The sequence below is a fragment of the Gavialis gangeticus genome, unplaced genomic scaffold, assembly GCF_001723915.1.
Source record: "Gavialis gangeticus isolate Ggan-Ray unplaced genomic scaffold, GavGan_comp1, whole genome shotgun sequence".
In the NCBI taxonomy this organism is placed as follows: domain Eukaryota; kingdom Metazoa; phylum Chordata; order Crocodylia; family Gavialidae; genus Gavialis; species Gavialis gangeticus.
Window position 1 is genome coordinate 9,319,813 of NW_017729008.1, and position 27,774 is coordinate 9,347,586.

At 37.2% G+C, this 27,774-nt stretch overlaps 1 protein-coding gene across 1 annotated transcript in view; it reads right to left on the minus strand.

Moving 5' to 3' along the window:
• The window catches only part of TBC1D22A (TBC1 domain family member 22A), a 559,372-nt gene that overhangs the window by 109,285 nt on the left and 422,313 nt on the right, over positions 1 to 27,774 (minus strand). Inside the window, exon 12 of the mRNA XM_019509364.1 lies at positions 1,259 to 1,354. Within this exon, the coding sequence (XP_019364909.1) occupies positions 1,259 to 1,354 (96 nt within the window). The remainder of the gene's footprint in view (positions 1 to 1,258; positions 1,355 to 27,774) is intronic.

Here is a 27,774-nt window from a genome sequence, read left to right on the forward strand (position 1 = left end):
AGCCATGCCTGGTGCCTGGCTGGAGCCATGCTCTTCATCTGCCTGTGTCCGCAGCAGCAGCAGGTGGGGGGTGTGGCTCCAGCCCCAAATGCCGTGGCCACCTGCACGTGCCTGATGGCACAGCAATGTGCTGTGGCACACTGGTTGGGAAATGCTGTTCTATGTTATGCCTCTCCCTACTCCACACCTAATACAGTGCTCAATTTAAGTTGTAAACTTATTGCACAAATTGGAGCTTACATTTTCAGATGTAGGTATGTCCTTACCCTATAGTGTATAGTTAGCTATAAAATTGTGCCTTCATGGCCTATTTTTTCAAGGACGCTATTTATTACAGTTGCCTAAATAGGAATTTAGGGACCTATGCTTGTTAATGTATGTCTGTATTTAATAAGCAGAAATATGTATGCATTTTTATGAAATTCATATACCACCCTCTCCAACAGAGGCTCAGGGTGGCTTATAGCAAGAGAAATAGAAACGTAAAAGAGCAACTAGAATAAATAAAAAAAATAACAAGGACTGTGCATACTTCTGGTATCATACAAATGTTAAATTATAATAAAGTGAGTAACATCAGTATTGCATTTTCAGATAAAAAACACAGAACCTTTTAATCCTCAGTCACTTTTTTCAGAAAACCTTGCTGCGAAATTCCAAAGCACTGCTTCTTCAGAAATCTTTTCCTTGGTGATTGCCTCAGTTGAAATATTTTTTCCCCTCAGAATGCACAAATGCTAGGTACAGACATTCAAAAAGTCTGAGATGGAATTGATCTAAGTTACACACTTTTCTGTAAGCAGTGTAGTTTATATTGGTAGTGAACAGAACGCACATTCACCCTTTGGTGTGGGGGGAAGAAGGGAGAAAGGGGGTAAATCTTAGACTGGGTTCCACCATTTTTAAACAAGTCTGTATGTGCTGAACTTCTGTTCTATTACGGGTATAGATCAGTTTTTTGTGCTAAACTTCTGTTCTGTTATGGGTATAAAACAGTTTCCAATCACTTTTACTGGTAAAAGTGTAATGTCTGTACCTGGCCACAGAAAACATACATCTACTGTTTACAGGCAAATAGCTTCAAGTCCAACAGCTTTACAGGTAGTCTTTCAAACATTCAGATATTATCAATCAGTGCAACTGCCCCTGCTTTGCCAAATTCATCCACAAGAAACGCTGAACTTAATTTAATAAACACTTCCCCTGCTGGAAAAACATTCCAGGTTTCTGTAACACAGAAAGAAAAATCTTTACTTACTTGGAAGTCCTTTTCTTCAAGAATCTCTTTCCTCCATCTGACAAGGAAGGCGGCACACACATACAAGTGGAAGTGCGAAAAACCTTCTGGTTCAGACTGAAAAAAAAATTTAAATATGCTGAAACATGATTTATACAATGTATCCCTAAATATATTTATAAGACATTCAAAAAGACCTAAAACCAATGTCCCAAACTAATTATGATTTCACCTCTGCCATAGGCATTTACAAACTGTTCTGTAGCTAGGACTTGGGTGTTTATTTATGTATAACCTTCTTTTCAGGCCATTTCCTGACTTTTCTGAATTTATCCTTTGGTATCTATCCACTATGAAACACTATAAAATTGACCACTTGCCTCAAGCCCAGCTTGATGACAACCATATGCTCCATCTTCAATGGAAGTTTAATTTAACATTAAATTTCATTTCTATGCCTATTTTACAATAATTTCTGCTAAAGAAATGTATTAACTTGTTTAAAAAACAAAATGTAGAAGTTTTGCTGGGTATCGATCAGCTGATTATTTATCATATTAAATCCAATAAAAATTTCAAGACCGCTGTAATTCTAGAACAAAACAGCAGTTTAAGGCCCCAGTTTTGTAATCATATCTGCCTAATGCAGTCTTTGCTTCATTTATTTCATCCCCAGTAATAAATATTTCACAAGCGTATAAAAATCTGGGCCAAACACATGAACTTAAAAGTATAATTTTTTAAAAGTTTGCCACTAAAACAAAATAGGTTTCAAAAACCTATTTAAATTTATATTTAAGATTTTTCATTGTAGATTGCTTTTAAGTTGTAGAAAAAGTAAAAATTAAAAAAAAAAAATTTGAACTTTTTGTTTTATGGAATAAGATGAATAAGATTAAATCAGTGGCATTACAGAGAAAGAACACTAAAGTGAAGTCTCAAGTTAACATCTTGAAAAAAAAAGATTTGATAAAGTCAGCAAACTGCAGAATCTGATGCATAGTAGCAGTACAATTTAATTAAGACATTCAACTGAATATAAAAACTTGCAATTGTACTTTTTTTAAACCCCAGTAGAAGGCTGGATTTTTTCTTAATCATCTTTACTGGTCACAGCAGAACCATTTCCTACTGCTGAGAAGAATTTAGTGCAAACTAGATGAACTTTAGCTTAGGGCATTTCTTACAAAAAAGATTTGAGTTAGAATTTTATTCTGTTAAACGGATCACACGTCATCTGTGAGTGGGTAAATTATACTGAAAAAGTTTTTAAATAAATAAATACATCATCCAAAAAATAGATATACTTCTGCTTTACTGAAGTTTAACCTTCAGAATACAATAATCTAAAATATTTTTTATAATACAGCAGACACCAACAGAAACACACTTTAAAAATACTTTACATTCAAATTGAAAAATCTATGTATTATCAAATACAGTTCCAATAAAATTTTAGTCGTTAAAAACTACACAGAAAAAAGGCTACGTTTGCCAAATTAAGTACTCAAAAGTTATGAAATTCCTGTTTATACATTTAATTCAGCCATTGAATCCATTTGCATCATGTTACAGTCTTTCAGTACAGGAACATGCAGGCGACCCTTGCCATTCGTGGGGAATATGCTCTTGAGATCCCATAAATGGCAAAATCCGTGAATACGGCACTGCATTCATGAATGTAGTGCCCCAGTGGCTGGGAGAGGGGGCGCGGCTGTGCTGGAGATGGCAGAAGCATGGCAGCAGCAGAGGAAGTGGAGCAACACCAAGCCTGGGGCTCCTGGGGACCTACTGTAGGTGCATTTAAGATGTGGGTCTGGCATTTGTGAATATTTGAAACTGTGAATGCCGAACCTGTGAGTAGCGAGGGTTTCCTGTATACTATTTTTTCTTTTGAAACATTCAGTGCACAGGATGGGCAGTGCTCATTTAAAAAGCAACTATTCAGTATTTGCTTTAGTTTTGTTCAATTTGTGACACAAGTCTTATTTACTGAAGTATTCAAAGTCTTGGCTCAACACAAAACTATTATATATGGGTTTTAATATAGTCTTTATCACTACAATATCCACATGCTTATAGAATCCTAGACAATTAGGGTTGGAAGGGACCTCAGGAGGTCATCTAGTCTAACCCATTGCTCAAAGCAAGACTATCCCCAAATAGATCATTGCAGCCAGGGCTTTGTAAAGCCAGGCCTTAAAATCTCCAAAGATGGAGATTCCACCACTTCTCTAGGTAACTTGTTATAGTGCTTCACCACCCTCCTAGTGAGAAAATTTTTCCTAATATTCAACCTAAACCTCCCTTGCTGCAACTTGAGACCATTCCTCCTTGGTCTGTCATCTGCCATGACTGAAAACAATCTAGCTACATCCTCTTTGGAACTAACGTTCACAGCATCCTGATGAGAAGACAGCACATACTATCTCCATCTTAAAGAATGACTTCTTGAGGTGTCCCAGCAAAACACTACACCCCTTCAAATTCCTCCTGAATTTTTGTTTAATAACTAAAAAAATAGCAATTAATAAAGCCTGGGTGGAGCAGCATTTGGGAATCATATTTGAGGTGCATGTAACACATTCTGAATAGTATCACAATGTACATCAAAAATATCAATGTCTATTCTGTGCCTCTTGGCCATATGTACCTAAAACACTACATGTACTAAGATTTGGTTTAACTTCTATTTACGTTTTATGGCGGAACGCTAAAGATACATTTTTAAATAAAGGTTTTAACAGAAATTTTAGTCGTCCTGGAGAAAGGAATCAAAGCTAGAAATTGAAATTTTACAAATGATAGAGAGCCGAATTTGGATCATCTCATTTGCACTGAATATCCCTTTCTCCACAACTAGTTACATCAATATACTTTTGTTATAAGATGTTATCAGATGCAAGTCAGTGGATCAGAATCTGACCCAATATGCTGTAAACTTCTGTGATAAGGGGTAATTGTGGAGTAACTCCTTTTAAAATGTCAATAATAGAATTAAGATATATAAACTAGCTTCATTGTTTCAAAAATGCAATAAGCTTTGCACATGTAATTTTAAACAGTAGAACATGTAACCTATGGTGAAAGTGAATGTTTCCTTTTCTATCTTCATTATCTATTTAAAGAAAGAGAAAAAAGAAAGACTCTCAGAAGTGCTATGTTTAGTTTGTAATTCTGATGTTTCAAGTCCATATTATTGGAATAAAACTTGCAAACTGAACTTTATTTTGATTCAACACAAATAAGATTTAGCATAAATTAATATATTTTAAAGAATTAAACAATTTCAATCGTTTTGCACTAATACCATTATAACCTGAAATTAGCTACTTCATGTTCATGTTGTTTTATTGTTTCTTGTTTTAGCTTTAAATACAAATAACAGTATGTAGCAAATTCTAGGAGCTGCTTTTTGTTTATTTTGATTACTGTGCTTTCCATAACAACATAAACCATTTCTAGCCAAGTACAAAGACAAATTGGGAAACACAGGCCACAGGAAAAAATATTCTTTTAACTTCATTTGATTCAAGATTTCACAGAAAATCTCTGCTCCAAAGGACTTGCAACTCAAGGCACACTTCATAAAACCATTTATTTAAACAAGGTTGCTGTTACAATCAATAGGACTTCTTGTCCAAGATGAAAACACTAGCAAAAAGGTTTGCAGGATCAGGCCTTAACCAGACATATACACAATGAGGAAAGAAAGAATGCATCAAAGTAAAGTATTAATGAGAGGCTTACTAGGATAGCTACATGATTTTGTACATTTTCTGCTTTGAATTTTTCTTTTTGGAAGGGATTGAGCAAAGCACAGGACAGACAACACAGATTTAAAAAAAAATAAATGACCCATGTTGTACAAGTCATTGTGGTTTGATAGTCCAAATAGCATATTAAGAACTTAGGGTGCATACAGATGTTCAGGGAGATTAGACTGTATTAAATTGGCCATCTGATCTAATTTAGTTCATTCAGGTGCAAACCATACACTAGATTCCTAGTTAGGTGGATCTAAGTATGAACTGGACAGGAGTTCAGGAAGGTTAGATCAGTTGAAAAATGGCTGTCCTGATCTAAGTTAACGATACCTCTGAGGAAGTCTAACTTAGATCAGGGCTGGTGAGAAAGATCTAATAACTTTTGTAAAGTTCCCAGGGCTGGAAAAGCCGGGCTGCTGGCCCTACCCTTGGGGTTGTGCTTTTCCTACTCACTGGCCTGGCACCAGGCTATTTTTTTTACCCCTCCCAACTCCTTCCTCCCCCTTCAGATAGTCAAGACCCCCACAGACTAGCCAGCCCCTCCCCCCCAATCCAGTAAGACAAGAAAGTAAATTGAGGTGTTGAGGAGAGGTGCAGGAGGCATGAGGGGGTTGGCTAGCCAGAGGTGGGGGGGTGTTAATCTGAGGGTGAGGATGTTGGGGGGCTAAAAAAAGAGAGCCCCCCATCCTCCCTGGTAAGCCCCCTGATCCTGCCAAACCCTCCTGGACCCTGATTGCCTCTCCCCCTGATACCGCTCATAGAATCCACCTGATACCTCTGCAGACCCTGCCTGCAACCCTAATCGCCCCAGAACCTGCTTGCTTCCCCTGATGCCCCACCCTGCTAGCCCTCCTATTCTGACTTACTTTAGATCAGCTGGTCATTTTAACTTGATCTACCCTCCCCTTAATATGCCAGAAAGTCTGTGTGCACCCTTAGAGAAGCTCTAGTCAAAGGAGTCAGGACAGATAACTAACTCGTCTAGCTGATATTTGTCTACTGAAAGAATGGGAAAGAAATACCAAGCGCCTAAATACATGGGTGTAGGTTATAGACATGTTGGTCTAAGGACATAGGCAGCTTTGGGTAAATCTGATATGTTTCATTAGGCCAACTAAATAGTTGGAAAAAATTTTCCTCAGCCTGACAAAGAGTTTTTAAACCCAAAAGTTTGCTAAGAATTTTTTCCCCCCAACTATTTAGTTGGTCTAATAAAAGATATATCAGATTTACCCAAAGCTGCCAAGTGTCTAAATACTCATTCACCTCCATTATATGGTGGAAAGATTAACTGCAACATCCCAATTAGTGGGGAAAACTCTACTATCAGTTAGGACTGAAGGTGAGAAAAAGAATCCTTTTTTCACACCAGGAAAGGGACCACAGGAAAAATGGTGGGAGAACCAAATCCTTGGAGTCTTTCATCTCTTTTTTGAAGGCAACTGAGTACAGAAATAAGCCTGTCCAAAGCAAACAGTTGTAAAGAGAACAGCAGGAAACTTTTCAGGATTTTTTTTGAATAACTCTTTGAAACTAAATAAGAGATTTTGAGATGAGATGTGGGGTGATAAGAAAAAAGAAATGGATTAATCAATCTAGGGATCATGGAAGGAAACCTTTCTGGAATAAGTGCCTAGGATACTGTTTACATTTCTCTGCATTGTTTTGTGCCAGCATGATATTAACACATTATAACATCTTAGGGTAGACAGAGCAAGCTACTACTTTCCTTTGCCTCCTTATTAGATCAGCTACATCAAAGTATAAGTATACTTTGCCTGGTCTAAGCAAATACAGTAAAATCTTAGTCATTATGCATTCACACTCATTTCAAAAACTAATATGTAGACCTTGCCCTTCTATTTAAATACCAGGGGCAGACCTGTTTAGCATGTGAAACTGGTGGTATAACTGCAGAAAAAACAGTAAACACCAGTTATATCGGTATATCAGATTTAATTAAGGAAAGCATTAAGAAAATAAAACTATAAAAATGAAGATGTCAATACAACTAAACATATCTTCTCTACATTATTCTGTACATAGTTTATAAAAACATTTAGAAATGTCTTCAACTGCATCATTAGCATTGTAAGGTTTTCAGCTCTAAAATTAAAAAAGGTCCAACATCAGAAAATTTTAAAAAAAAATCAGAAGCCCTTTAAAATTAATTATTTAATATATTTTATACCACTTTTTTTCTAGTAAAGGATTCGAGCAAATCTCCAAGTTTTGGTATAAATAAAACAAATGCCATGTAGTAGCTTTTAAGCATTCATTAAATGTTTCATTGTTGCATAGTTACCCATTACTAGTACAGTTTGTATACACTTAAAAGCGATCCACTTATCTTTAAGTTTTCAAGGAAAGAACAGTAATGTAAAATGCAAATCGGAGGGCACTTAAAGCTTCAGTTAAATTTACAGTGTCAATAAAATCAGCTTTGTATGAATTATACCTAGAACTTAAAACCCTGAAGCTATGAAACAGGGAACACAATAGCTGGCAACTGAATTCAAACTACATGTAGAGGTAAGCAAGTGTCATTTTAATTTTAAGGAAAGCAAGGTAAAGTTCAACACGATGTATTCATCAAGTAAATTGTTCCATTATGTATTTGGAAACCAAATTGGCACATTTTACTAGCATGTCATGCCAGCAATGACCTTGTTTCCAACTCCCTATGCTGTTCCTGCTCTTGTAACAGATTTAAACTAATATATGAGCAAGTCCTGCTTCAATAAGGGCAACAAAGGCCTTTGGCTCAGGAACTGTGGAGGCATCAAATGAAAGGTTCCACACTCCAAAAGCTCATCTTGGAACACACGATACAACTGATAAAGAAGGAAAGAGGAATCTTTGTTCTGGCAATTTATCCTGGAATGGAAGGCAACACAATGCCACCCGATAATATGCTCTGGATTAAGAGCTGCCTCAGAGTACAGGCAACTTGATACGGGCAGGTACCAGGCCAAGCATCTGAAGTCAAGAAGAGGAGGGAAGAAATTAGATGAAGTAGGGATGTGGGGAAGGATAATGACAAGAAAGAACACATTGAAAACTTGGCGTAGAAAAATAAAAGTGCAAATAAAACAGGGTGGGAGGGGAAAGAAGGGAAAAAACAGGACGATTATTTCTGGTGGTGAAACAACCAAGATTTAGGAAAGGCTGGAAGATATTGTAGGGGAAGAGGAACAAAGGAATGCTAAGGATATATATGGTGGGAGGATAACAGGCAGGCTCGGTAAGGGAGGAAAAAGAACAAAGGGAACAAGAAAAGGAGAAATACTAGAGACAGAATAAAAGGAAATACGAAATGCTGAGAGAACAAGTGAGGAATAAAGAATTCAAACATTTTCTTTGTATATGGTCTAACAAACGTCTATTAGCCCTTTACCTCCTCTACATTCAAAAAATATAACTGGTATGTAATTCCTGGAAAGGTGATGGATGTAAGGAATTTTGTGGAGATGGTAACAAATATGCCAAGATTAAGATACTGAAATTTTGCTATTTTCTCAGGTCTCTGAAAGTCAATTTAATGTAACCTCTGGTAAAATTACTTTTGGTTCTTCATTTATTTCATTGACTCACAAAACTATATCTATTATTTTAAGGCAGGCCTGTCTTAATACAACAGGTCAGACTAGATGATTACAACAATCCCTTCTGACCTTGTAAACTGGGAACCTAAGATTTAGGTTTTTATACCAAATAACTAGTTTGTTCTTCCATACTGAAGATTAGGAAAGCAAAGCAGAGCTCAAAAGAAACTGTTCAGAAGAGTTTAAAAAAAAATAAATCCCCCAACTAAATCAATCTTATTGAAATGTTAAAAGGCATAAAGAATATCTAAAATCATGCCAAAGACCTGTATTTATTCTTGAAATTTTCCTCTTCTACCTTTCTCTTCAATGCCATTTTCCTAGGTTCTTTGAATTAAACCAAATGGCTCTAAATATTCAATTCATTAAAGAAAAAATGTATATTCCCCTCAGATTTAAGAATTCATCATGCTTCAGAGATAAAACTAGGCTACAAAGTATTTCCAGTGGATAGTCTTAGACAGTTTTGGAAATTGAGTAAAGCAGCTAATGCATAATTGCCTTTTCTAACACCTGCTACCTTTCCATTTGTAGCTCTTGAAGTTACAAACAGTTTGATCTCTGAATGAATAAAAATTCAGGCTATAAACTAAAAGCTGTTTAAAATCAAATATAAACAATGACCTTGATTTAAATATTTTAGCAGAAGATCTCAAGACAGATGTACAACCTTCCAAAAGACTTATTTTGGACATATTACTTGCAACTCAGAGCACATTATCTAAGAACCATCTGTCATCATCAATAAAAATCATTTAGATTTTTAACATCACAAATATCACATTGCCCTGCAAAAGTTAATCTCCTCTGCAGCTCACATCAAAGGCATTCTTTTATACTTCACTCTCAGAACTTCTCAAATTAGAAAATCACTGCATGAATGTAGACTAAATTTTTTTCAAGATAACCAAAGACTGGCCTAACCTGCTCTCCATATCCTAGCACTTCAATGGTTAAGAAAGGTTACTGTCTTAATATATTATGTTTGTGTGCGTCAGGAAAGAGTTATATTTTAAGCTACCCAGGATGACCAATTATACTCACTATGCTAGAGACAGAACTTGAAATTAACACTACAAGAATATTCTGCACTTCAATAATTGCTTACATTCAAGGAACTCAAAGTACTTTACATGTACAGAATAATAAAGTGCTCTTAAGTTGTAAAGACGTATTTTTCCACTACATAAATCAGACAACAGAGTTACAAATAAGTTAAGTGACTTACCCAATAGCTCACAAAAAACTGGGCAGAGATAGGGAAAGAAACCAAGTTTCTGGTGTCTTGGTGTTCTGGTTTAACCACTAGGCCACCCTCCTTTAAGTCATTAGTAAAAGGAATCCACTGTGGTCCATATATATGCCTTATTTTTTGAAAATATACTGCGTCTGTTAGATGAAGAATTAACTTCAGAATGTGTGCCCTTATTTTTAGAAGAATTCCATTTTCAAACTCATGATATTTGGTATCATTTCAAAATGATAATTGCTAGTTTTAGAACTGAACTGGCTGCCCCTTGTCAACAACATAGTTAAATCCTGTAGATCAAGTCATAACCATCTATGCTGTAATACTTATAGTTCAGAATTCAAACTTCATTGACAATGTATAACAAAGGAATTGCTACAGTTGTACATGCAAAAATTTGGTTTTCATTTTAACCTTTAAAAAACTCCTAGAAAATTACATGTAGAAAACTGCATCAAAATATTATTATTGAAGTTATAAGACCAAGCACTTCCAATCTATGCATCTGAACAGAATCTACTTCCTGTTCCTAGGGTTAGTAATGCATGCTACTAAGTTAAAACCTACGTCCTTAGTGCAATATTTATGGTTCAATGCATGTGTTAATTATACCATAAATAGCAACATTTCACACATTGAACAAATTTATGGTGCCATAAAATCGCAAACAGCTGCAAAGACCTTCCACATAAAATATGGCATGGCTTTGTGCTTGGTTTGTATGGCACCATAAACAAAACATGTGGCATACCTGATCATCCCAATACTGACAAACAACTGATTTGTCAGCATCAGGACCTAGGTAGCCAGGACAGCCAACAATGGACTACACGATGGATGAGTTGCAAGGTTCCTAGAACAGGGGAAAATGGGAGAGGCATGAGCCTTGGGGCTCTTCCCACCCTAGGTCTCAAAGTGGACCAGGGCAAGGGTTGACAATCTGGTCCCAGTGTTGGACAGCCCCAGTTTTGGGGCTACCCCAACCGAATTCCTGGGGGTTCTGTTATGCATGTCTGGTATGGCAGGATACATGATATTTGGGATGAAACAAAATTCCTCAGACCCTAATAGTGCCATTATTTTAACATTTGCAGAGGCCTGAGATGTCACAGACCAGCTGCCTTATAACCTGAAATCCACTGCCTCAGATCTTTCAAGTCTCCTAAACATGTACAACTTTCCCTCTTGAGCTTCACCCACAAAATGGATACTCTGCAATTCTAGTCCCCTTTGGGACAACATGACAGAAAAACCTATGAAAGAATTCTGTAATCACAGAAACTTTACTCTTGAAATCCCATGAAAGATTATTTTAAAAGAGCAAAAGCCTTGCAATACACTCTCCCCTAGTCAGATAACATCCTTTCTGCAAGTTCGTGGGCACATTTACACATGCAATTAATGCAAAACAATAAAATCCAGAGTTAATTGCTCCCCAGCATGCCATTTGAATGTGTGCCTGGGAGCAAGAAATGCTGGAGAAATAAATTCAAGAGTTTATTGCTGCTTGAACATGCGCCCAGGAGCACAGCATATTGAGTTGGGTCAAACACCCCAGCTGGCAAGTGGCCCAGGGGATCAGCCTGCCTGCCCGAGGCTGCTCCCCCTGGCTCAATGTGCCGTGGAGGGGTTGGCTGGGGCACGAGGGTACTCTACTGCAGCGCTAGCTGGCAGGCAGCCCCTGCACTGAAGCACTCTTATGCCCCAGCCAGCTGGGGCAATGTCTACACAAGTGCTGCCATGGAGTTTTTTTCACTTTGCAGCAGGATAGTACAAGTTTCCCTTGCTTTATGCCATACATGCATTCTTGGAAAACGGCAAAAACTCGACAATAGGGATACATTCCAAGACCTTGACTGTACTGATCCCTAGACCCATTTACAAGACAATTTTGGTACTCACCAACAGCAGACAGCACACACAAGCACAGGGCACTATCATAATGGGGATGGTAACTACAGAAACACATGTCGCAGACAACAAGTGAAGAGCACAGATTCACACAGAATATATTTTGGTGCGAGTCACTCCCAGAATGCACCGTACAAAGCAGCTGTGGGCTTCCACCACACCAATCGCATACAAGTGAATTTACCTCACATATAACAAATTTTTGGTATAAAAAGGGTCATTGTATAAGAGCAAATTTGCACATACAGAACCCGCATAAAGCAAGGGAAAACTGTACTTTTATTTACAAGTACTGCTGCAGAATAAATTTTTTTACCCCACCTTAATAGGGTTCTACGTGTAGACACCAAGACATTTACTGCACAGCTAATTAGTCTACTGTGCAGTAAACATCTTGTATAGATGCTCCCCTGTTACATATGGTGACAATCAGCACCCTCCCTGTTGTCTCTGTTTCCATGTCATGTGCTCAAATAGAACATTTCTTCCCTCTTCATTAACCCTACCACACACAATTGTGTAGAAAGTCCATTGTTCTATAGGAGTGGGAAAGAATCAAATAGAGTGGCTCCAAACTAAAATCTTAATGGGCTCTTAGTAATAGCCTAGGAAAGCATTAGGCAAGCTGTCCTATATTTTAAACAGCGTATTTAGGAAGTAGGCAATCAGGACTCCTAGTAGACATGATATCTTTTTATGAGACCAACAAGATTTTTGCAAAGAAAAATTCTCTAGGAATTACTTATTTTGCTCCATATGTTTAAAGGATCAATTGTTTTTACTCTATTACTGTCTTGTTTTCATCTGCAAAAATGTTTTAAATTAAACAAATACAAAACATGGAAGCATTTTTTCTGTACCTAAAGCATCATCAAAATATAAAACATAAAAACTATTATTTCAACCCCATATTAATAAAAAAATTACTTTTTTTCTTTTCATATTTAATTAAATGCCTTCAGCATTCAATTTCTGACCATTAACAATTCTGTCCTCAAAGGACAGAAACATAGTGAACTACTTTCTAAGGAAACAAACTGCTGGTCTACATACCCCCATATAACTACTGTAAGTGAAATATTATACCCATGCCTGTATTTTGCATCAAACACTGAAAGGATTCTCAGTCTCTCCTTAGAATAATATTTGTATCTATCATTTGTATATTAGCACTGAAGTTAAAGGACTAATTGGAAAAACATTCTCAGTTTTAACTGAGACAAACAGACTTTTGGATACTCTCACCTTTTTGAATTTTACTACTAATCTAAGGTAAACAAAGTTCTTATTACCATTTCAGTGCTATCAACAGCCTCAGGACTTTATTCCATTGTTAGTGTCTAAACACATCTTTATCATGTCAACAATCCTTTCCTGTTTTCACTTGGTGAGACATTATTAATAAGAAGCTTACCTTGCCACTGTATTTCAGTGAGTGCTGAGAGGATATGTTACTGAGTCGATATTAATGTCATTCTGTATTAACACTAGGTCTATGTGTTTATAAAAGCAGAAATTCTAGAAAAATCAATTTACAACATATAGATAAGAGTTGAAAGAAAATAATTCCTGCTCACCCACTCCCACTCCTTTTTTGGCAGAAAATGTATAATGCTTAACAATCAAAAGTTGAATCTAACATTTTCAAATTGTAATTTCAAGGCAGGAAGATCTTCCACATCCAAAACACAAGCTATTACCTTGACAGGCAGTATCACTAAACAAACACTGTTGAGGAAGAAGGCTTAGTATTTCTATGTCTGCCCTCCATTCATATAATCCAGGTCAATGCCTGGTTGTTTCTTCACTGCTTTGACCACCAATTATTTTAGAGCCAGGGTCTGACCCAGCTACAAGCTTCTAAGGAGAAGCAGCAGGAAAGGTTCAGAGATAACTAATTTAAGCACAATGAATGTCATAGCAATATTTCCCTTATTATTCAAAATGCCACAACATCAGGGCATATTTCAGGTTGACCTGAAATAGACACATTTTCATTTTCTGGAATAGAAGCAAACCAACAAGATCTGTTATTTACATATTCATACAGTTCTACTTAAAAAAAAATATGATCTAGCTTACAAAGTGCCCATTACGATTCTAGAAGCCTGATAATATCTTTTGCACATGAGTGAAGTGTAAATTGATTAAATTTAATGTAAAATATTTTTAAATAAATATAATTCTCCTGGGTATGGACAGTTGGTTTCACACTGCACAAAGTAGAGTACAAAAAGTTTTCATTAGGGTAATACACTTATGATATAAAAGTCAACAATTTACAAGCTAAATCAAAACTACATCATTATTCCTTAATAAATCATTTTATATGAAGTGCATGGAAACAAATAAACAATATGTCTAATTATTTATTAAACTAATTTAGTACTTCACCTTTTGAATTTCTAAGCTATTTACCTCATGTATCATTTTAACTATTTTCTAGTTCATTCCCAGAGAACTCTGATGTGGGGAAATTAATTAATGGATACAATAAAGAAACTGTCAGCATTGTTTCAATACAATTTGAACAGTGGCCTAATTTACATGTCTCCTTTCATGCTAAACAACAGAATTGCAGAAATTTCTGCATTAAATTGTTAGCTCATTACAAAGGACACTAGCCCATCCTTTTTCACAGATATACATCAATTATCACATTTTACCACAACATGTAATCTATGAATAGGACAGCCACTAGAGTTTTTAGCTCCAGGGTTTCAAAGATAAAATGATAGTTTTGAAATGTACTCTGCATTGTCTGATTAACTGATTTTCACATTAATAAAAGTAACAAAATAAAATATGAAAAGCAGAAGAAAGTAAGAAAGGGTATCTTAACGTTTGTGAATATAAAAAAAATATCTAAATGACCATTAACACAAGCTCATATTAAATATGACTGGAAATAAATATACTATATTTTAGTAGCAGTATTAAAATGTCAGAGCTTCTTCTTTTAATGTACTACACAAGATACTAAATTATATTTATTGTAATAATCCTCAAAACTGCTCAAAGGCACTCATATGGTATCTATAGATAATCACAGTATCACCTCACAATCTGGAGGCTCCCCACTTTCATTCCATTGCAGAAAAGCTGGTATCTTCTCTGAAGTTGATACTGCTACGTTAGAGAGATTCTGGGTCACCTGAATAAAGGGTGATACTAAACTAATACGGACTTATTTTTATACTCAAAAGAACATTCTGAATCTCCCTTTTCCCATCTATAAAACAAAAAGAATATTATTATAATGTGCCACATAAGGATGCAGTAAGTATTTATTCTTATAAGTGGTCAGGAAATCAGAGGTAAGCTTTATGTTTAGGTGGGAAAATTTACTGTGCCTAGCAGGGATGCCCTTAAGTGCACCACCACTCTCTGCTCAGCCTGCCTCCTAAGCCAAAAGCAGTATAGCCACATCTACGCAGCACATGTGGGTGGTCTTATTAGCAAAAGGGCTGTCTAAATGGCACTGCTGGTTACTAGTGCTAATTAGCCCACTTGAAGCAGTGCACAAATATGGCCACAATACTTCTGGTTTATGTTGAAGCTTATGTAGGAGACCCTGACGTGCTTCAGGGCACTGATGAAGGCACGGTTAGTTTACTTTGTTGATATGCAAACAGCTGAAACATCTTAATAATAATGCTTTCTTTTAATTTGCAAAAAATTATCATAAAAAGGATAAAACCAAGTAGAGTGTAAAATTTCAGGCACCACAACTGTTTCATTTTCATTCGATGAAAACAGTGAGTCAGCAAGAGAAATAATTATTCCAAAATTATTCCTTCTGTCCTTTTTTTTCCTTGGATTGCCTCATCCTTGTTTCAGCATCTCTCCCTGCAAGTCAAAAGAAACCCCGAACATTGGAGCTGGGCTTTTCTCCTTGTGTGCCAATTCTGACAACATGAGTTATATATAAAGAATTTTTGCTTATGTAATTTTGTAAGGGCATACCTAACTGTAAGGGCAAATGTTTGCCATAACAAACTACATTTAGCACTGTTGACAAAACCCTTTTGCATTGCTTACTGAGATCTAGAAAGCTGAGCTAGGACATAGTAAGGGAAGGGGAAATAATAAATAAATAAAAAATAGTATAATACATAAAGAAATAAATAATAACCAAGGAATTAATTAAGTATTAGCTGTTGTCTTCCTCCCACAGGTTTTAAGTTAACAGGAAGTTTATCATAGGTCAGGAGTAGAGCCCAATATCCTCTCATGGCATACTCGTAATTTATCTATTTGATACACTGCTTTTTATATGTCAGCTTTGTTTACATGCCACATTACAAGTCCCAGAATCTGGAACAGCATCCAGAATTCCTGATCATTAATGATCTGCTCATGACTAGTGAATAGTTGTGTTACATGGAAAATATCTGTCAAAAATATGTTCCATAGCCTACTCCAGAAAGAGGCTAATATAATTACAAACCACCATCAAGGAAAACCCTGAGAAAGTTTTCTTGCAGAATGAATGCCACGAGAATCAGAATTTAGCTTGGCTCTTCAGACAGGCTGGATATTCAGTCTATGTCCTTCACTGGTCAAAGTTATTGGCAACACCATGATTGTCAACCATGTACTGACATTCCTTGGTAAACATGCTTTACAATATGTTGACTTTCTACCTTAAAAACATTCCCAGAACAAGAAGACAGAAGCAGTTAGATTCTAGCTACAAATGTCTTCATGCTGCGCTTGTCCTGCCACTTAATGTTGATCAGATGACCAAAATGGAAAGAAATGAAAACCTCAGTTTTCTCTTCAGCCATCCTAAATACCCATGCTTCACTCCACACCAAATTTTCAGTATAATTTTGGTTCTTTACACCATTTCATATGAAGACTTATACCATTTCTTTACACCGCTTCATATGAAGATTTATATCACAATGACTTCACTGAGGCACTGAAGACTCAGACATTATACTGGTTGCTGCTACAGGAACACCCACTTATTTTGAACACCCTCTAGCAATGACTATGGACCCTTCTCAAACATTTGATAGTTCCACTTGCTCAGCATCACAATAGGACAGGTTAGCACAGTGGTGGTCATAATACAGATTTAACAACTGATTCATAGTTATGGCCCAAGACCTGAGGCACAATGCTTCATATCCAACTGAATCATCCAACAAACGCCATGATCCATCAAATTGTGCCAATAAGACTATGTCATTGATATACTGAAGGTATATGTCAAGATAACGGCATCAATATATTCAAAGTCTCAAAGCAAATTAGCGTTCAACCAATGGTCAGCATCAAGTTCAATATCTCTGAACTTACTCATCAGTAAATGTTGACTGTCAATGACAGCTAACAAGGACACGATCAGTCTATCCCCAGACTTGTGAAACTTCAGGTAATAACAGAGTAAATCAGCAATCCCCATGTCATTGACAGCTGAATACTGAGGCCCAATAACACAGTTCCCAGGTGTCTTTACCATTATACAGAGTCCTTACAACAGCTCTTTTCAGGATTTCATAAAGGACTGTTGGATAGCTGCTGGCAAAATTACCTGTAGCTGCTTCATTAGCCTTAGTGTTGATTGGAGCATACACAACAATTACGGTAAGGAGGGCACAGCTGGTACAAAACTGGAAACTAAAGTATCACTCATTAATCATTGCTATCAGGAAATGGGTGAAAGCATAAAGCCAACACTTCTTGAAGCAGTTGGCCAGGGTGACCTTACAATACACATCTACTGTCCTCAGTTTTCTAGTCAACATGCTTCTAGTAAGATGTGGATAGGAATGTTCCTGTTTTCCAACTGCTTATTGTGAATGACAGCTTTCCTTGTTTTGAACAACTGAAGGAACCAATTTTACATTTGCTTCTGTCTTGCTACTAATGTTAATTGTGACTAGACATTCAAAATCATTAATTTTAAGAGGAGGATAGGAGCAGTACAAAATGGGGGGAGGGCAGGTGAGGGCGGCAAGAAAAAATACAGTAAACATTCAGATAAATTAGATACATTCAAAACAGCAGGCCTAATTAAATTGACCAAAAGAAGAAAAAATAAATAATTTGTTTTTTAATTAGCAGGTATTTTTGAGAACTTGTGGAAGATGGCTGAAATCTCAGAGGACTGGAGAAGTTCAGGCTACCAATTTTTAAAAGGGGGAAAAAGAAGGACCCAGGCAGCTATCGGCAAGTCATCCTAACTGTGAAACTGTACTTTACACTGAAAGAAATTATTAAATATTGAACTTATAAGACCCTAGAAGTTAAGAAAACCAACACAGATTTATCAAAAACAAATATCATATTTATTCACATATCATGTTCACCTTTCTCCAGAAAAAGGTGTGAAAGTTTTAAGTGGGGAAGCTCACTTTTTTTCTGGAATAGAAGCGGGCGGGAATTGAAAGTATGAGGTTGTGCTCTAATAATGGCTGCTGCTTTTCTCTAGCCCAGGCCTTCAGTATTAACAGTCACTAAGTAATCTGTAGTAACTATAGGCTAAGCACTATAATATGTGCTCAGTTTGAAGCGCTTGAACTAAATATTGTTGAATGAGCTTTAGTACAAGCATGCACCAAAGACGATGTCTGACGTGTATAGGTGCCCTATAGCCTGTGCAACTGAGCTGACTCAGGGCACAAAAGCTGCTGCATGTAGTCTATAGTAGCTTTATGAAGCTTGTGGTATGGAAACAAGACTTTATTATGTACAGAAATTTACATAAAGAATTATTTAAGAACCAACAGTGTTGCTACTGCCCTTGCAAGGTTCTGGAACAGTGATTCTCAACCAGGGTGCCAAAGCCCTGCCAAAGCCTTTATTTATATCCTTTTAGGGTGCCAGATAATGTTTGCATACCTAACTGTGCTAACATGATTGGTATGATAAACCCAGAGATTTCAAATAGGAATGCATAGTGTTAAAAATATTCTGCCCATTCTTATGGTCTGAGTTCTTTGCAACAGAAGAATTGCTCAGAAGCTGGCATTTTCCAAGGGGGTGCCCTTGGGTCTAAAATGGTTAGGAACCACTGGTCTGGGACCTACCTTGTGCAACAGGACATCAACCAAGAAGTTCCTACTGTTTTACCCAGACTGTCACTTGGAACACTGTGTGTTTAGGACTTACTTTATATCACACAACCAGCCACGATTCTGAAATAATCTGCCCCTCCCACCACATCAGCCTTCCAAAAACAAGGTGTACATCTTATTTGGGGACATGTGCTTTACATATGCTTTGTCAAACGAATCAAATATCTTTTTTTGAAAATAGTAGCTTGTGGATAAGAGGGAAGAAATTAAGGAAATAGGTACAGATTGTAATGCGTCTTTGGATACTGTGCCACTCTTTATGACCAAACATGGCACTATGTGAAGTTTGAAAAAAGGGCCCAGAGTGGTTATTAATAGCTTGCTATCAAACTGCTTTAAGTGGGAAGCCACAAATACCTGTCTTAGCTCCAGCAATATTTGAAATTTTCATTAATGATGATGCTGATCATGTTGATACAAAAGGAATAAACTAAACATATCTAGCTTATAACAAGGAGGTATTGTAAGCACTTTTGAGGACACGCTTAAAACAAATTAGAGAAAGGGTCTGAAATCATTCAAATGAAATTTACTAAAATTTGAGTGAAAAAACTATAGACTTCCCACTTCAGGAGTTATCAAATGCATAATTACAAATGGTAAACAGCAGGCTAAACATCATTCCAGCAGAAAAGGATACAGTGGTCAGAGCAGATCACAAATTAAATATGAGACAACAAGTTGATACTATTGCAAACAAGACATGCCATTTTGGGATATACTTACAGAAGTGTTGTTTGCAAGACAACAGGTGTCTATTTTATTTGGCACTACTACTAAAATTCCACTCTGCTTGGCATGGCACCGTAAAAAGATGATGAATAATTGGAGAGAGTCCAGAAGAGAATAAAAACGTTAAGAACTTTGGAAAATATCATGGATGAATAAAAGTTCCAAATTCAGGCTTGTTTTGCCTAGACAACAAAAAAAAAAAAAAAATGAAAGGGAGCATGGTAGCAGTTTTTTAATATATGGAAGGCTGATATAAAAAGCAGGGTGACTAGCTGTTCTGTCTGACCTTAAGGACAGGACAAGTAGCTGGTTTAAATTGCTGCAAGGAAGTTGTAGGTTGAATAGTGGGTGGCAGGGAACTAGCTCCAAAAGATTTAAGCACAGGAACAGCTACTGGAGAGGTTGTGGTACCCATTTCACCAGAATATTTACAGAACAAGTTACACAAATAGCTGTCAGGAATAGTATATCATATTAAATCCTGCTTCAGAAGAGGGGAATATTTTAGATTACCCCTGAAGGTCCCTTCCAGGCCTATACTTCTATGATTTCTACCTCAGGAGCAGATTAGCAATGACTTGCTACTACTTCTGCAGTAAAAATGGTAGGGCTCTCCGCTGGAGATTCCAAGTTCTTAGGTTCAAACTTTACTGCTGATTTATGCTTTGTTTGTATGCACTTCACACAGTAAGGACACATTTTTAAAATATGTGTTGTACTAATAAATCACTATAATCTCAGAAAAGTATCATGCAAATCAACACCACACAGCTGTTTCAGCCATTTCTTATTCATTTTGCTTTGCAGGTTTGAAAACTGAGAAACGTGTTTCACAATGGTAGGGATAGGTGCCCAGAGTAAGAGAAAGTACAATATAAGCAGACTTGCTGAAGAAATGGAGTCTTGTTGCTGCAATAATCCTGGGCTGTATCCATTTTTCAAAGGTCTCTGAGGAGTTACAGGGTTTTTGGTTGTAGCTGTGTTGACTCCAAGGAAGTCTCAGACCAGCAGAGACTCCCCGTGCCTGAAGAAGGGGGACTGCGCCCAAAAGCTTGCTAAGAACTTTTTTCCAACTGCTCAGTTAGTCTAATAAAAGATATCACATCTACTCAAACAACCTTGCCTGCCTGTGAGAAGTTACAGCATTTTTCAGGAAGTTTCAGAGACAAACTCATTCATGGAAGCTGCTGTCAGCTGACAGGTTATATAGTCTCTGCTAAAGGTGACAGGCTGCTATTGGTGCACTTACTATAACTTTTAAATAGAAATAAGTTGAATAAGCATGAAGATTTTTCTGAAGAATGTTACTCCCTCTCAATAGTCAGAAGCAGCAGCACAGATTCTTTCTTCATGACTACAGTGGGCTATCTTTCAAAGCAAAAATTAAATAAGAGGAGCAACTTACATTTAGGGAAATAAACTTGAGTGGAATTTCAAAACTATTAACGCAAATCATTTCCCCAAATACTTGGAATGCAGAACACAAGTGTCCAAGATGACGGTTAAAGAGTTTGCACTGGTCTGCAAGTTCAGTGAAACTGGAGTACACATTATTCTCCAGTATAGATTGCAGATGTAACTCAAGCCCTTAAGGGGTTATACATCCCTGAAAGCTGCATGAAAGTGACAGAACATGCAAGAAGACATTTCAAAGGATTCCTTGCAAATGTAAGTAAAGAAGGTACTTAAATATTTATTCAATCAGGGCCAAAGCAATCAGTGCCTCCCAAATTTGATCCTTGATGCTCCAAACCAGCACTCACTGTGTGCATCTACACAAGATGTTTACTACGGAGCTGCCTAATTAGCTCCACAGTAAAGTCCCAGTGTCTACAAATGTGGCCCTATTAGGCTGCAGGAAACTAATTTACTCCACCACAGGGTAGGACTCGTAAATACAAGTACTATCCTTCTGAGTTCTTTATTGTGCAACAACGCACATGCAGATGCTGATGGGGCTGGCTGGGGCATGAGAGTGCATTAGTGTGGGGCTGCCTGCTGGCCTGTCCCACACTGAAGCAGCCTCGTGTCCCAGCCAGCCCCTGTACAGCACATTGAGCTGGACTGGAGCAGCCTCAGGCTGCCAGGCTGACACCCTGCCAGCTGGAGCTGCTCTGACCTGGCTCAGCATGCTGTAGTCCCAGGTGCACATGCAGACATAGCACCTGGGAGCAATAAACTCTGGCACAATACGTGCCAGAGTTTTTTATTTCGCATTAATTTCATGTGGAAACGTGCCCACTGAAGTCAAAGGCAATCCTTCCATTAAATTCAGTAGAAGCTACCTGTTCCAAATGGTTATGAATCTTTTGGTGCTCATTCTACACTACCTTCAGAACTATTTAAAAGATTTTCCTCTATTTACATGAAACTTCTAAAAAAAAAGGAAAAAGCACTGTACTGAATAAGTTGTGACAATTAGCACTGTTACTTTAGTAGCCAATTACATTGTTGGTTAGATGGTGCTAAAATACAAAAGCAATATGGCATTGGGCAGATGGTAACATTTGTCGGTGACATTTTAAGTTTGTAAGAATACCTTCCGTTGGCTACTCATTGTAGTTGAACAGTTAGCCACATCACCCTGATTGGACCCTTGGAACTATCATAAAGCACACGCAGAGAAATCCTATGTTAGCGCACAACTAAGATATTATGGAAGGATGAAACTGTTCTGAAAGAGAGAAATATTGACTCCTAGTTTAACTGATAATTTACATGAGAGGTCAGGACAAATCATTCCTAGCTGTGGGAATCTGGCTAAGTAACAAACTTCCTGAGGAGAGAAAGTGAGTCCAATTTTCTGTACAAAATATGATAGAGTTCCTCATTAATACACTTTTTCTACACTAAAAATGCTGATGCCCTCTTTTAACCACCTCTGAAAACAAATCCAAAGTCAAAGTCTGAAAGCAAACAAATCAGATGAAATGGCTGCTGAAAAAGGAAGAAAAAGCAGGGGCCCCATGAATTCCAGTGTGAAAATTCAGGGAATCAAGTATCAAGAACAAGGGAGTCAGCAACCTACAGCCCGCAAGCTAGATCCAGCACACAAAGGCTAGGAACAGAAATTACACCAATTGGTATAAGTGATTGAAAACCAGTTCAAATCTGTAACACAACAGAAGTTTAGTGCACATACACTATGGCCAAAACTGGCTTAAGATAAACCCGGATGGATGTAGTATCAGACTTAACTGATTTAGTTTAACTGCATGTGGCTGCGTTTCCGGTATTGAACCAATGACCAGGTGAACAGACATTCACTTTTGGCCCCGTTGGGAGTGGGGACTTCTGGCCCACAGCTATGACTAGGTCACAAGCTCTGGTCTATAACAGCAAAAAGCTACTGACCCCTGATGCAGAATGTATCACTTTGGGTTAATATAATGAAAATTCGTCATCAAAATTCTGCTCTCACCTAATTCAGTCTATGGCTTGGTGCTTAGAACTCTCTTCTAAGAAGCAGAAGTGGGGTTTTATCACGTCAGGCTAACCTGGCTGGGATAAAAGTTCTAGCTTTTCCTACTTCATAAATAAGTGCTGTAACTATTTTACTATAACGTAGAAGCAGGAATCACCACCAACTGGTCCTTTTCTCTTCATGCAGGGTCAGCATCTTAAGGAGTGAGCCTGATCAGTTTTTTGAAATATTATTATTATTATCCTCATTATCTCAGGTGTGGATCTTGGGCTCTGTATCTCAGGACAGTGGAGGCACTGGTGCTCCTCACTGCAGCCAGGTGCCTAAAGCTCCCCCAAAAGCAGGATTTTCTAAAAGACCCATGTTCTTAATATTTCCTGTTGGATAGTTCATTAAGCATGAAAACCTAGCAATGACTCAGTCTTTATAGGAAATTTTCAAAGTTTTTACTTATGTAATTTTTCTACTTAATATTTTTATATATGAACAATTGTCTAATTTTATTAAAGTTGTATTTATGTGTAGCAGATTCTACATATGGTAGAGATGGGTACTGCATATTAAAAGGTTCTTAGTTCAAAAGTCTGAAAAAAAAGTTCCCCCAAGGAAATACTGTACTGGCCATTGTTTTAATCTCAATAGGTTGCTGATTCCAGTGTTTGAGGCAGAATAAAAAAGCCATAGTGTTAAAATATCAAATCTGACCAGACAGCAAAGGGGAAAACACAATGCTGTCATGACTCATAACTGGGTAAAAAGCACATGCATATATGAGTAAGAACTGGTGACAGAAAAAATTGCTGCCTAACAGAGCAGATCAAATGAAATGGAAAAGTTTGAAGCAGGGATGAGAAAATAAAGCAACTGCTGACAAAATAAACTGGATGACTTCAAAAATCTGCTTTGAGGTTCATGTGAATTACAACTTATATTTGATAGCTAGTGTAAAAAGGAGGATCAATAGATGATAGCAGTGCCACCAACTCTCATTCTATCAATATTTGTCTTAAAGCTCCAACTTTTGGTGCCATGCAATTGCATGAAAACCTCAGCTTTCCCTTCTTTCCTAGCCCTCCTCTCAAATTTCAATTTTTCAAAATTGTGGATAAAAGCTTTATGAAATTTCTAATGGTTGAATAGAAGATAAATAGTAATAATCCTCAAATGCACCTTTTTTAAAAATAAAAAATAAAGTTTTGGGAAAAGCCTTATAGGTCCAGACCAGATATGTCCTGGCAATATGGTTCAGACCAGATATTTCCTGGCAAAATGGATTGGAAATGGATTGTACCTGAACAGTCAGAGAACTCCATATTTAAGAGAAATCAGACTTAGTAATGACTGAAAAGAAAAATAAATGTTTTATTTTCTTCCAATAATTTTATAGAAACAAAGGGTCAGGGGAAAAAACTTACTTAATATTACCACTCTTTGTTGTAGATTTTTCAGATTTGCTAGTGTTAATATGGTGGGACATCTAGTTATTGTTTGTCCATAAGAAATGGGAAAATGTATTGAATCTTCAATCTTATATATTTTATTTTCCCTTATTTTTTTTTTTTTTTTTAGCATTTCACTGTGACTTTACATGGTTCCACAAGGGACTGAATAATGAATATGAAATCTGCATGGTTGAGTTCCTTAAGTTTTCATAAAACAGCCTAGGCTTTACTCAATAAAAGATTCTTTCTCCAGGGCATTGTTAAGTGTTTATGGTATGAAAATGTATGCAATATACCAAGTGCAGATGATCAAAAAAAAATGATGGTATAAAAATGATGGTATATAAAAATTATAGAATCATAGAAGTAGGGTCAGAAGGGACCTTGTAGATCTTCAAGTCCGACCCCCTGCCCGAGCAGGAGAAAAACTGGGCTCAGATGACTCCAGCCAGGTAGGCATCAAGCCTCTTCTTAAAGACCCCCAGGGTGTTGCTGCTATGGGGCCAGCTCCACGCCCCTGCTACAGGGCCCTGCTGGAGCCATGATCTGTGCCTCCGGCTGCAGTAGGAGCAGAGCCAGCCAGAATGGAGCAAAGGTAATGAGGAGTGGGGGAGAGAGGAAGTGGGACTGCAGGTGTGTGTGTGTGTGTAGTGGGGGAGAGACAGGAGGAAGGGGGACTGCAGGTGGCAGAAGCAGCATGCACGGGAAAGCAGGGAGAACAGGGGAAGGGGAAAAATCAGGACAGCCTGAGGATGCAGGGAGGCAGGCGCAATGGAAGGGAGGGAAAAAGAGAGGAAGCAGGGAGCAAGCTACCTGCCTTTCTCACTGCGTGTCCCATTACTGCCCCTGCCTGCCCTAACACATACCCCCTCACTGACTGTTCCCCTTCGCCTGTCCCTGCTGTGTTATTTGTCAATAGTTGTGGTGCAAGTGTCAGCCACTATAAAGTCGAAAGGAACCTGCATCTACAGAGTCATGAATATTCATAATTGTTAGTCCATCCTCCCTGCTATGATCTGCCCTCTAGGGGAAAGTATGGATGTGCACAATTGCTAGCCCAGACACTAACAGTAATAGTATTCATCAGTAATCTTTTTGTGAATCCTTACAATGGCCCTGCTACTTGACTTCAATCAGCTGTAAAGCTCCTTTATTCTTTTATCACATCAGTGTGTGGGAATGAATGCCTAGGATTGAATAGTCCTGCTAAGGAAGAGTAGTCACACAGTTAGAATAGCAATGAGCCTCACTTCACCTGACACTTTTGAAGGCGTTCTTTCACACTCCCTTGCACTTGCACATGCATACATGCATGACAAAATAAATACCTTTTGGGGGCAGATGCTAGGAGACAGCTATCTAACACATAAATAATATATCAAGTAGAGCATGTAATAGAGTTTAAAGGCAGGGGGGTAAAGTTGATCTAAATGATGCAACTTATTAATGGGTAAAATTGACTGCATTTGCATTTCAATGGTCAATTACTCAGATGGGAAAATGCACGGGCTGAACAGTTATTCTATCACAAAATGTATTCACAATTGCAAAATTAAGCAAGCATTTCTGCTTAAATTTTTATTTAGTTTTCACAGATGGAAATAATCTCATATTTTCTCTCATATAAGAAGAAAACCTAAGGGCCAAATGCATAAATACATTTGGTTTTCACTATCCGATTAATAATATTTTTGCTGGTTCAATCCATCTCCTCCCTTCTACCATTTACAGCTGTACACACAGTTTTCATCAAATCAAGGGTTTGTAGCCTGATTCAAGTTCCTTACTTGCATGTCCCCAGAATCTAGATTACAATTTTGGCAAAGCTGACAGATGACAAATTCTGAAAGCTCAATTCTCATTTACTAAATTCATAATTTATGGGGAAGAGTCTGATGCTGGAACTAGCAAAGGCAAGCAGTATATTTTATACCTTTTTAATTCCAAATCTATTATCAGTGCTTAAAAACAACAACAAATAGTGTTGGATATTGTTTTTTTAAAGAAACATATACATACACATTTAGCTCAAATATACTGCTTGCTTTTGAGCAATGAACTATATTAGAAAATATCTACAGACATTTTTTTGTTTAACAGCCAAAGCTGATATCTGAACTAACTTTCTGATTAATATTTTTGCTGTTCTAAGATTATTTGTCAATGATCTAAGAAATTTTAATCATAAATCCATTTTCTTAATATATTTGGGAGGTAAGGAAGTATTAATCTTCCCAGTCTTACATGTGAGAAAAACAAGCATACAGAGGTTAACAGTCAGATTGAATTTAATGGAGAAAAGTGCCCAAACTAGGCAAACAGAATCCTGCAATTCTCCAAAGAGTATCTTTGCTATCTTAAACAAGGAAGTAAATATTGGGATCCATCTTCTTTATTACTTAAGCCCTAGTTGGTCTATACATACACTTCTTGCTCACCAAGTAAGTGTGTGCATGCGTGCATGTAGTGTGTATGTGTGCACACAGTTTATTATTTTCCCAACAAATTTCAGTATCCCAATTTTCTACATTAAGTATAATATTGCTATCATCTCTTAAAGGTTTATAGAAAAAATGTCTAATTTCCTTTGAATGCAGTACAGTTAGAAGTGTCAAAACTATTTTAAAAATTACTGTTGTTTTCATGTCAAAGACATAGCAGAAAAGGAAGGTGGCTCAGATGAGTGCTAAATGCATGGAGGTCTGTTTACTTTTTAGTCAGTCATCCACAGCCAGTCTGGCTAAACATCATAGTAAGTTTGATGGCTATTTAGTAATTTTTTGTCCAAACCACACCTACATGAACATGGGGAGCTAAAATGAATAACTGGTTCCAAAGACTGGGTAGTCCTTACTTAGTAAAGAAGCCATCACTGACAAATGCCCACTTAATGCTGATGTTGGGAAAGAAAGGGGCTTGAGAGAAGTGGTAAGAGAGCTAGCAGTAACGTCTCATCTCATCAGAGGCATGCAAATGACTGAAGTGATGAAATTTCCTTCAGTGAACTAGACTCCAGGATCCAATGAGGTATTGAATTATTTTTTTCCAAGAGAAAAAAAAATCAAGTCTTACTTCACCTGCCTTCTGAACGTTTGGAAAAGAAGCACCAGGGACAAGCACAAGGAAGCCAAAATGCCTGTAATTAATTCACATTCCAGCACCAGAGAAGGGACAGGTTCTGAACCTAACTGAAAAATGTTAGGTATTTTAAGTAGTCATTGGAGGCCAAACCCATTGTACAGGGATAAGGAAGCATAAGGTAAACCAATCAATAAACAGCTTTTTTTTTTTTTTTTTTTTTTTTTTTTTTTTTTTT